Source organism: Sebastes umbrosus, chromosome 1, assembly GCF_015220745.1.
Source record: "Sebastes umbrosus isolate fSebUmb1 chromosome 1, fSebUmb1.pri, whole genome shotgun sequence".
Taxonomy (NCBI): Eukaryota; Metazoa; Chordata; class Actinopteri; order Perciformes; family Sebastidae; genus Sebastes; species Sebastes umbrosus.
In genome coordinates, this window is record NC_051269.1 from 6,077,112 (window position 1) to 6,088,809 (window position 11,698).

Here is an 11,698-nt window from a genome sequence, read left to right on the forward strand (position 1 = left end):
CCACGCCTACTGTTTCATCTTCGGCCTGATGACAGCAGCAGCAGTGTGTTGCTACAGCAGCTATAGTTATGTAATAAATGTATCATCACTATATCATCTTAAAAAGCTGCACATTCACTGTAATTAGAGATGCTTTCGTCACTCTGCTTTTGAGGATTTAAAAAAGAATAAACGATAAATCCACCAGAACATTTGACATATATTTGTTTTTGTTTTTTCGAAACACTTAACAGCATAACCGTTTGTCAGCTACCTTGATACCTTTTCCCCTTCACCTCTAAACAGAATTACCCTAATACATTAGCAGGCGCTATACATCACAGCTGTAAAACACAGAAACACAACAGTACCAAACAAATCTAAAATCTTACTTGAAGCGCGGCGTGCCTTAGTAATGACGCCATGTTGTAGTCATTTATACTAGTGTGTTCTACCAGTTGCAAGAGGAGCTTGTGAACTCTAAAATGTGATGATTGGTGTTTTCTTGCAGCCCCTAAACAACAACTTTTGCATGGGGACATAAAATCAGGTGGATGTCGGTTTAAACTGACCTGCTCTTTTTTTTAAATCCAGATGTGACCCTGGACAACAAAATCTGAACCATCACCCAAAGTTACAATCTCGATTGTCTCTGTTTCGTTGTCATTGGTGGCGAGCGGTTGTGATTTTCCCGGGCAATGTCGCCACAGCCACCGGATCACCAGGGCTTCATCAGTGATACATCGGCTCCATCTCCACTGTGATACCTCATTCGACAATAGATAGTGAGTTAAAGCTTCAGTAATCAGTATATTTTTGGCATCATTGGGCAAAAATTCCATAATAACCTTTCAGCATATTGTAATTCAAGTGTTCTGAGAGATAACTAGACTTCTGCACCTCCTCATGGCTCTGTTTTCAGGCTTTAGAAAATCTAACCCGTGACGGGAGACTTTGAACAATCACAGGTCGTTCTATTGAGAGAGCGTTCCTATTGGCTGTGCTCCGGTCATGTGACCAGAACTTGGCGTTCCTTCACCAGATTTCACAATGGCGGCGGCGTCACAAACTTTCTAATTTTACAGCTAAACCGTGCACTACAAGATGATTCTGAAAACATCTGAGGAGAGAAATAGGCATTAAGGTAACATAATATTGATTCATATTTGATCAGCGCTGCCTAGTTTGACCGTTTGGTCGGAGTTCGCGAGTGATTGACAGCCGGCTCTCATAGACAGCAGATGGACAGCAGACCTCAGATCAGCTCTTACTGTTTGTTTTTCTCCTGTATGTGAAATCTTGCAGATGCCGTTAGGAGCAACGGAGGACACCGGAGGACATAGAGGAACATGATTTTTTTCAGGTTACCTGATTCATGTTCTACTGTCATGATGTAACGACCGTTTTATAAAAATAACTTTTTTTATCATATTTGCTCCAATCTCGCCTACTTCAGCTTTAACAGACATTTATTTAAATGAAAATCTTTGAAATTATTATTTTGTAGTCGCAATATAATTCCAGCACAATGCTACATACATGACATCATTATAGATAATTAGCACCCCTTGCTTACAGGATTTTTAGAGTACAAAGTGTTCAAGGTTCATTAAGAGAAAACAAAAAAACTATAGATATAGAACTACAGAAATGAAAACCTATAAAACACACAACATGCTAATACAGATGTTGTTAAAAAGATGTCATGATTCTTTCTGTTTTAAATAGATAGCTGAGCTGACGGTCAAGTCTCACTTAAATTGAATCCACCACTAAGGAATAATCTAAATTATACAACAGTAATTTATCTGTGAAAATAACTGACTCTCAAGCTTTTTCAGTATTCTGCAAGTGGATTGTTGTACTGACACCAACTGAAAGCAAGAGCTGCCAAAGAGGTAGAAAATTAAGCACCGATGCTACAGTGTCTAGGCCAGGGGTCAGCAACCTTTACTATCAAAAGAGCCATTTTAGGCAAAAAAAAAAAAATCTGTCTGGAGCCGCAAAACATTTGAGCATTGTGATGAAGGTAACACAGTTTATAGTCTAAGTATATAGTATATAAGTCTAATGCAGTGAGGGCCAAAGTGCAAATGTACTACGGAGTATTAGGGCCACATTGAGGGAAAAAACATCTGAGATTTCCAGAATAAAGTCGTAATATTATGAGAAAAAAGTCATAACTCTACGAGAAAAAAAGTCGGAACATTACGAGAATAAAGTCATAACTTTACAAGAATAAAAAGAAAATAACACGTAAAATTACTGCTTTATAATATTATGACTTTATTCTCTTAATATTACTTTATTCTTGAAATCTCAGCTTTATTTTTTTTCCTCAATGTAGCCCTAATACTCCGTCGTACCGTTGTACCATAGACCTACAACAATGAAAAATGTAAACAAAAAACAGTTATTCATTTCCATTTTTAAAAATCCACAGAGAGCCACTGGAGAGGGGATAAAGAGACGCATGTGGCTCCGGAGCCGCAGGTTGCAGACCCCTGGTCTAGTCGCTGTCATTGTAATGTAGTTTTGGGCTTAAACATGCTTCAATAGTTGTATGGCCTCGTTGTAAAAGCAACGACAGAGCCCTGACCTCAACCCCCTCCAACACCTTTGGGATGAAGTGCAAGGTGTACATCACTAATGCTCTGCTGGCTGAATGGAGCGGGTTACAAAATCTTGTGGCTTCCCCAGAGATTACGTGTCTGTAATGTTGGAGTGTCCACATACTTTTGGTCATGTAGTGTACCACCTGATTTTACCCATATATTATCAGTACATTGCTCATGGTAGCAGTGGAAGGTGTAGTAGAGGTGTTGGCAGCTGATCATTAACCACTAGGTACCAGCATTGAGCCGTATCAGGTCTCAGAGGTTTAGGAGAACCTGCAGCTCTCTGTGTAACATGACACCTGGACCGCACACACACACACCGTAACTAAACCTGAGGCCCCGGCATACAACACTTTAACCCCTGCAATAAACTTTTCCCCACAACCAAAAGCAGACAATGTTTTAAACAGGTACCCATGATCCACCCTGTCAAACGCCTTCTCTTGATCAAGGGCTAGCAGAACAAAGTTTACGTTTGACAGTCGAGCCAAGTCCTTTCATATTGCGTATTAAAGGTCCCATATTGTAAAAAGTGAGATTTTCATGTCTTTTATATTATAAAACAGGTTTAAGTGCTATAGAAATACTGTGAAAGTATCAAAACACTCAATCCACAGATAAATACACACAGCCGGTATTCAGAGACTGTGCGTTTGAAACAAGCCGTTAGGATTTCTGTCCATTTGTGATATCACAAATCCTCAATATTTAGACCATTTCACAGTTTTAAACGTAAACATACTAAATGTGTCCCAGTTTATTTCCTGTTGCAGTGGATGTGAATGACATCAGCTGACAGGATGTAAACATGGACCCAAATTTTCTTTATTTTTTTATTTTATTTTGACATACTATATTTTGACTTTTTATTTTTCACTTTGACATACTACACTAAGACTTTTCTTTTACTTTTTCAACATACTACACAGCAATTTTTTTCGACATACTATACTATGATTTCTTTTTTTTTTACGTTTTTCGACTGCTGAACAAGCATGAACCTGAAATGGAGATTGTCCAACATTGAGCAACCTGGTACACAGTATGATTGGTCCCTGTGTATAATTGATTCCAAGCAGTTTTTAAGTCTATTGGCAAGACTCTTTGAATACATTTTGAAATCTGCACAGAGCAATGCCAGAGGTCTCCAGGTCCTCAAGTCACTCAAATCTCTTTCTTTGGCAGAAGAGCTCCCCTGCTTCATTTCATTCACATAGACACACATTCACATAGGTCACTACCAATTATTCCCAGGAGCTTTTGATAAAAGTCCACCAGCAGGTTGTCCACCCCCGGGGCCTTCCCAGGGGCCATTTGAGAGACAGCCTCACTCAGCTCCTGTAAGGTAATGGGTGAGTCCATACTAGTCTTTTGAGACTCAGAGAGTCTTGGTAGGTCCTCAAGCAAGGTTCCATTACATTGTCACACATGACAGCAGAAAATAAAATTTAGCAGCCCCCTCTCGCATTTCACCCATAACAGAGGTCAAACATACATCCAGCTATACGAATGATCATATCAACATTAAAAGATGTTCATAGTGTGTGAGAGAAAATAATCATTTATAAAGTGCACATTATAAGTGCCCCCCCCCAAATGCAAACAATGCATTTGTTTGTCTTCCCCCTGTTTCTTCTCTAACCCAAGAAAGAACACTTGGGGCAGCCCCTTTTGCCCGCTCTTGGAGATACACCCCAAGGTCTCTACGTAGCTTAGACTGTGTTGCATTTCTACTTCTTTGTGACCTACCAGCTCATCCTCAATCTCTCTTATGCTACGTTCTAGCCCTCCCAGCACCCTCTCGACTTCAGATGTGGAGAAAGCCGTGTACTGCTGGCAAAAATGCCTAATAAGGGAATTACCAGCATCCCACCACAAATATGAAGATTCAAATTCTCCTCTCCTACCCCTCCAACTACTCCAAAACCCATCAAAACTTGAGCAAAAGGAGGCATCTCGAAGGATCTTGGTATTAAACTTCTAGTACAGAGACCTCAGAGGTCCTGGTGCAATGGAGAGGTGAGCCGGTGCCGGATGGTGGTCAGAGAACCCAGACGGTACTATGCTCGCTTTAACCAGCTTGTTACTGTGATGTTTCCAGATATAAAGGTGGTCTAGCCTTGCTGCACTAACCCTATCTGGCACGACCTTCATCACTAATACTTCATCCATCTCCACCAAAGACAGTTCTTGCCTCAAAGCCCCAAAGAGAGCCCCCCCTCTCCCTTCCTGTATGAGGTGCATATATGTATACAAACTCAAAAGATTTGTTCCTTATATTTGCTCTGACAAACAACAACCTCCCTTTGGATACTTCCTTATGAGAGGTGATGTTAACTCCAAGACCTGTTGAGAATAGTACTGCTACACCTGCGCTAAGATTAGTGCCTCATTAATGACTCAAGACCTGTGCTCCTTTCCACCAGACCCCCCAGTCCACCTCATTCTCCACATCACTGTGCACTGTTTCTTGTAGGAACAATACATTCACATGAATCTGTTTGACAAAGTCAGCCAACACACCCCTTTTCCCCTGGTCTCTGCCGTCATTGATTTTAAGAGTACCTATCCGTAAGACCTCCATAGGAAGAGGAAAGGAAAGGATCAAGTATGTGAACCACAAGAGAAGCCCCACCGGCAGATGTGTACCATGCAACCTATCCATTTGAAACTCGGCATACTTTTCGTCACAGAAGTGGCCCCATTTACTGAGCCTATACTTCTTCTCAGGAGTCAGGGACTTTGCATCTACAAACTTAGTAGCGTGACTCACAGATTTAAGAAACCTCTTAGGATCTGGGAAAAAGTGTGCAAGTGGCACATTTTTCTTAGTCTTTGTTTCATTAAGGAAGTGGTTTAGCTCCTTCACTGAGGACAATTCTGAGAGAGAGAGAGAGAGAGAGATACTTTTTTTTTTTGTACATTTGGCATTTGATATTGCAATATGTTGTTGTGAATTGTTTTTTATTTGTTTGTTTGTTTTATTGACACCACAAACATCATTTATTTCTGTATTGTTTTCTACCATTTTCATCTTCTTTTTAAATATCTATAATGTATATATGTATATATATGTTTTTATTTTTATTGTGTTCTTTTTTTTCTTATTATTGAATTGGCAACATTGTTCACCTAACAGTCATGCCAATAAAGCATATTGAATTGAATTGAAATTGAGTGAGCGACTGAGAGACAGACAGAGAGAGATAGAGAGAGAGAGACAGAGATAGAGGGAGAGAGACAGAGAGAGAGTGAGAGACAGAAAGAGAGAGACAGCAGAGAGAGATAGAGGGAGAGAGACAGAGAGTGAGAGACAGAGAGAGAGAGACAGCAGAGAGGGATAGAGGGAGAGAGACAGAGTGAGAGACAGAGAGACAGAAAGAGAGACAGACAGAGAGAGACAGAAAGAGAGAGACAGACAGAGATAGAGGGAGAGAGAGAGACAGAGAGAGAGAGTGAGAGACACAGAGAGAGAGTGAAAGACATTCATGTCAGTACAGCATATTGAATAGAACTGAAGTGAGAGACACACAGAGACAGTGAGAGACACACAGAGGCAGTGAGAGACACACAGAGACAGTGAGAGACACACAGAGACAGTGACAGACACACAGAGACAGTGAGAGACACACAGAGACAGTGAGAGACAGACAGAGACAGAGAGAGACACACAGAGACAGTGAGAGACACACAGAGACAGTGAGAGACACACAGAGACAGAGAGAGACACACAGAGACAGAGAGACGCACAGAGACAGTAAATATGAGGAGGTGACTGAGTGCATCTCAGTGAAGTGTTGTTATCAGTCCCAGGCCTGGCTGTTGATTGTCACACTGTGACACACTGTGTGCTGCTATTTTTAGAGCTTGTCGTCCACAGTGTCCCCACCCCTTCCTTGTCGGAGTGAAAGGGGGGCTGTGTCACGTAAATAATATGACAAAGTTCAGCCACTTCAGAGCAGCTGCATTGTACAGTGTGAGAGGTGATAATCAGCATTCATCCTCCCAACACATCACAGCAGTGAAGTTACAGGAATGTATAATGACACAAAGCACCCCTGAGAACGCTAACGCAGTCTATTAACACTAATAGAGTCTGAGCACCAGCCGATGGTGTGAAGACATGGAAAAAAAAGAGGTTCGAGAGAATGGCAGAGCAGGTTTGTTTAGTTGAGCAAGTTCTCAGGAAAGCGGAGGAGGAGGAGGAGGGACGGAGGTGTGGCCAGTTTCAGGTGGAATTCCCCTGAACTCACCTGAGTCTGTCCCACTCTCCGTCACAGCACTATAAAGGTCCACAGGTGGGTAAATGCAGCAGCAGGTGCATCTTTTGCCTCAGAGACACGGGTTTACACAGAGAGACACTCGCTCACACTGACACTCTGTCTTGGAGCATAATTCATCATATTAAGACTCGTGCTGTAATCAGGTAAGAGACATCTATTTATTGATTTATTGAAGTGATTCACATTTTAATCATGTTATGTGTTCATTAGATATAACTTGTCTTTGAATTGAAAGCAGCTCTTCAGTGTTTTAAACTGCCGTGTATCTTCTTGTCAGTGTCTCCATGGCATCGCCGTGCCTCAGCAGCATCCTGACCAATGCCAACCTCACCATGTATCAGAACGGCATCCCCGATGTCCTGCCGCAGCAGCGAAGTGTGCTGCCCAGCATCAACACCCTGCATATCAGCAACTCGACATACAACTCCAACACGAGCGGTGAGAGGAGAAGCCCGTTGTTTGTGCCAGACATGAGACCTGTGTGGTGTGGTGTGGTGTGGTGTGATGTGGTGTGGTGTGGTGTCGTGGCCGTGAAGCCTTTGTTAACCATTATAGTCCGGTCTGAGTTTCACCTGAACACTAATCTCACAGTAAACACCATCCTTTATTTTCAAACTTGAGCCAGTGGGACCATTAGCTCACTGAACTTTGCTTTGACCTCATTTAGACACCGTTGGCTCAATCATTTACCAGGCCAATGTTTAACTCGGCATAACCGTCAGAATGCTGCCAACTCATGGCGGCTCAAACAGCTCCGGCTTTGTGTGTCTGACCTTAGAGACACATGATCCAGACTGGCTGACTGATACGATACATCACTGATAGCTGATTGCAGTATTGACATATTAACTGAACTTAAGTAGATGCATGAACCAAGATCAAGATTTTACATGAAAATATACAGTTTTCTAAATCTGTCTCACTGCCATTTATAGCTATGAATGCTGGGATCATTCTGTTGAACGCACCTTCAATAATTACTGTCAATTAATTCCTGTTTCTTTCTTTGCAGGCCAGTGGTACAGGCAGACCAGCCCTCACTTGTGGACCGCAGAACACGTCCTGGAGTGGATCAGCGACCACGTAGAGAACACAAAGTTTGACGCAAGCACCCTGAGTTTGGCCTACTGTGCCATGGACGGCTCCACTCTCTGCCACATGAACCGGGAACAAATGGTCGGGGTGTTCGGCCCACAGCTCGGGCTCCAGCTCCACCAGAGTCTGCTGGAACACAAGACCAGATATGGTAAATTTCAGAGCTGAAATAGTTCAAGTTGACACTCCAAAATAACAGTCAAATTTGCAAGTTATACTGATACAGTGGAAGAAATCCAGATGTGTCCTCTGTTCCCAGAGGACAGCATGCTTCTCCTGGATGAACCCCTTCTCATCTCCTCATGTCTTTCTCTTCCCAGAGCTGCAGCTGTCAGAACCAGAGCTGAACGAGACCTGCCAGCTCCTGGACCACTTCCTGGACAACCTGAACTTCCCTTTGCTCAGCACCATTAGAATTGGCCAAGGTACGTACTGCATAGTGACGTTACATAAAGTCAGTACTGCGTGGAAGTCATAGGGCTAACGCTGCTACTCCCTACCAACAGGTGAAGGAATCGTCAGCAAGAGGGAGATTGACTACAGGGATGATTACGGTCTTACTAATCTGAACATGGAGCCCATGACACCTGTGCGCGACACGGAGTACCTGTCTGATAACCAGTCTGACAGCGAGTACAGCTCCTCCTCCAACAGTAAGTCATCCATTCTCAGCATCTTACTCATCTCTCCTGCCTGTCACTTTCCTAAGAATGCTGCATATCTGATACTTGTCTCTGATGCGTTCAGGTGGCCTGTTCGACTTCTCAAACCTCGGCTCACCGGAGTCCGGCAGCGGCGAATCGGACCCGGAGTTCTCCTACCCTGCTATTTCTAGTGAGTATAGGCAGAAAAGCTCATTGTTTGTACGGTTCTTTGGCATTCCACGGTGTCAGCAGTGTCAGTCAGTTTAAGTAAACGTCTGACAATTTAACTTGTTGTGTTGACAGAGGTGCACATCAAGACAGAGAAAGGAGAGTCTCGCCTGAAGCGCCCCCGGGGGCGACCTCCCAAAGTCAGCAGAGAGCACAGCAGCAGCATCTACGACAGTCCGAAGAAGAACAAACACGGTAAGGCATGTGAGGGGACACCTGTACGTCCACACTGCTGAGCTCTTTTTTTTACACATTCAACCATGCATCAATATCAGGCTGCAGATGCATATGTGTCTACATCCGTGCACATACAAAATCACACATTTAGCTAATTGTGATCTACTGTTTTGTCTGCAGCGCCCCGCGGCACTCACCTGTGGGAGTTCATCAGGGACATCCTGATCCATCCAGAGAGGAACCAGGGCATGATGAAGTGGGAGGACCGCCGCGAGGGCGTCTTTAAGTTCCTCAAGTCCGAGGCTGTGGCTCAGATGTGGGGCCAGAAAAAGAAGAACAGCAGCATGACGTACGAGAAACTCAGCCGCGCCATGAGGTGAGTCCATGTAGCAGCCGGCTGTTTCATCAGCTTTCCATTTTATCTGTCTGGATCTCAAGAGTCCGTATAAATGAGGAAATATTCCAACATTGACAACCATTGCAGACAGTGTAGCTTTACCCTTTTAGGCCAGATTTAGTGGGCTTCTGCAGTGATTGACAACACAGCAGCTTTTTGCAGCCAAGATAACCAATGACTGATCAATAGACCTTGACAAGTCAAATTGTTTGTTAATCCTGGTCTGGTCACTAGCGGAGGAGTATTGTTAAAGAGATCAGAAGCCACTTTTGACATTTTCATTTACTAACAAGTGCTTTAAATCAGTGCAGCAGATGATGAAGTGAACTGCATACTCTTGTGTCTTAAACCTGGACTATAACAAACTGTCCTCTTCCCTCCAGGTATTACTATAAGAGGGAGATCCTGGAGCGGGTCGACGGCCGGAGGCTCGTGTACAAATTTGGAAAGAACTCGAGCGGCTGGAAGACTGAAGAGATCGGCATGGGCATGTGAGGCATCAGGCAGAGAGCGGGTGGAAACCGAAGAGCCAATCCGAGTTCAGGAACTAGAAAACCGTTGGGTGGCTCGTCTGGCAAAGAAAAACCCCTTGCTGCCCACATGTTTAAGACACTAACTTCCTCTCAGAAGGAAGGTGTTGCAGAAAATGTAAGCCATTGTTTTTGGCTCTAGTAGGTTTTATGAACCAATATTAATGTTGTACCTTGTTTTGTGTTTATGTATGGCACCGCAGAAACGTTACTATGTGAGCAGTAACTCAAATAGACATTGTTTTGGATGCTTGTGTGAGTCTCAGTAAGCACTTAGAGGCTGACAACGTTTTACAATCACACAGAATTCACTCTGGTGTTTGTGTCGACGTCTCTGTAGCGATGCAGGACTAACTCATCCTCGTCTGAAAGACGTTTTGGTATTTGTGCATTAGTGACTGTATTATGTCACTGGAAATGTTATATTCTTATTTTTCTTACTTTCATATTGCTGTCTTGTTATATTCTAAAATGTTTTCCATGCAAAAGGTGAAATCAGTTTATGGATCTGAATGTAGTCCTCTGCTAGACGGACAAAGACAGAACAGAGAGAGAACCAGGGTGGAATAGGGGATGCTACTTCACGTTAATACAGTCACGACGTGCATTACATGTCTATCGGTATCACTTATTATAAAGTGTGTAAAAAGTATGTCACATGTCTTATATATATGATCATCACCTGTGAACACAGTTTGTATTAATCAGTCAGAAATCGCTGTTTGTGTGATTATTTTTTTTAAAATTGTATAATATGTGATGAATCCACTTTGGATTGATAAATGTATATGTATGTGGAGTAAGTCTCATACCATGTATACTGTACCATCTCTTTATAAATGGCATATTGTTTTTAAAGAAATACATTTTTGACATGTTCTTGTTGGTTTTGGGATTTATTCTTAAATCTGTACTCTGGGATCTTATTGGTATATATCTGTAATATCCTTCTGTGTCATGAAGGACGGGAGGTGTGAAACTGGAGTATAATAGTGAGAGTTAAACTCATATGATACAATTATCACCCATCCATAGTCTGCTTCTCCTAAACTAAACCCTTCATTCTGGTGGGCATTCATCCAATGTCAAATTACAGGAGGTGATATATGTAATAGAAAAAAAAAACATTCCGATATTTGTGGCCAGTGGCCTTCCAGCTCTGAGTGGGACTTCTGTTATTGGATGAGTAAAGTGGCAGTAGGCAGTATATTTTTGGCATCATTAGGCAAAAATTCCATAATAACCTTTCAGCATATTGTAATTCAAGTGTTCTGAGTGATAACTAGACTTCTGCACCTCCTCATGGCGTTCCTTCATCAGTTTGTTACAATAGCACAAACTTTCTTTTACAGCTAAACCGTGCACTACAAGATGATTCTGAAAACATTTGAGGAGAGAAATAGTCATTAACCTAACATAATATTGATTCATATTTGATCAGCGCTGCCTAGTTTGACCGTTTGGTCGGAGTTTGCGAGTGATTGACGGCCGGCTCTCCTAGACAGCAGATGGACAGCAGACCTCAGATCAGCTCTTACTGCTTGTTTTCCTCCGGTCTGTGAAATCTTGTAGATGCCGTTATGAACACTAGAGGACACAGAGGTACATGATATTTTTCAGGTTACAAGTGTCATGCACTGCTGTCATGATATAGCGACCGTTTTATAAAAAAATATTTCTTTAATATTATTTGCTCCAATCTCGCCTACCTCAGCTTTAACGAGTTTGGGCTTGTAATAATTAGTAA

General features: G+C 42.5%; 1 protein-coding gene across 1 annotated transcript; it reads left to right on the plus strand.

Moving 5' to 3' along the window:
- Positions 1-6,882: 6,882 nt before the first annotated feature.
- elf3 (E74-like factor 3 (ets domain transcription factor, epithelial-specific)) lies at positions 6,883-10,829 on the plus strand. Its single transcript, XM_037766796.1, has 9 exons — positions 6,883-7,023; positions 7,158-7,318; positions 7,893-8,126; positions 8,296-8,400; positions 8,482-8,628; positions 8,723-8,809; positions 8,923-9,042; positions 9,205-9,400; positions 9,805-10,829. The coding sequence occupies exons 2-9, from the start codon at positions 7,165-7,167 to the stop codon at positions 9,914-9,916; spliced, it is 1,155 nt and encodes a 384-aa protein (XP_037622724.1). The 5' UTR covers positions 6,883-7,023; positions 7,158-7,164; the 3' UTR covers positions 9,917-10,829.
- The last annotated feature ends 869 nt before the right edge of the window (positions 10,830-11,698 follow it).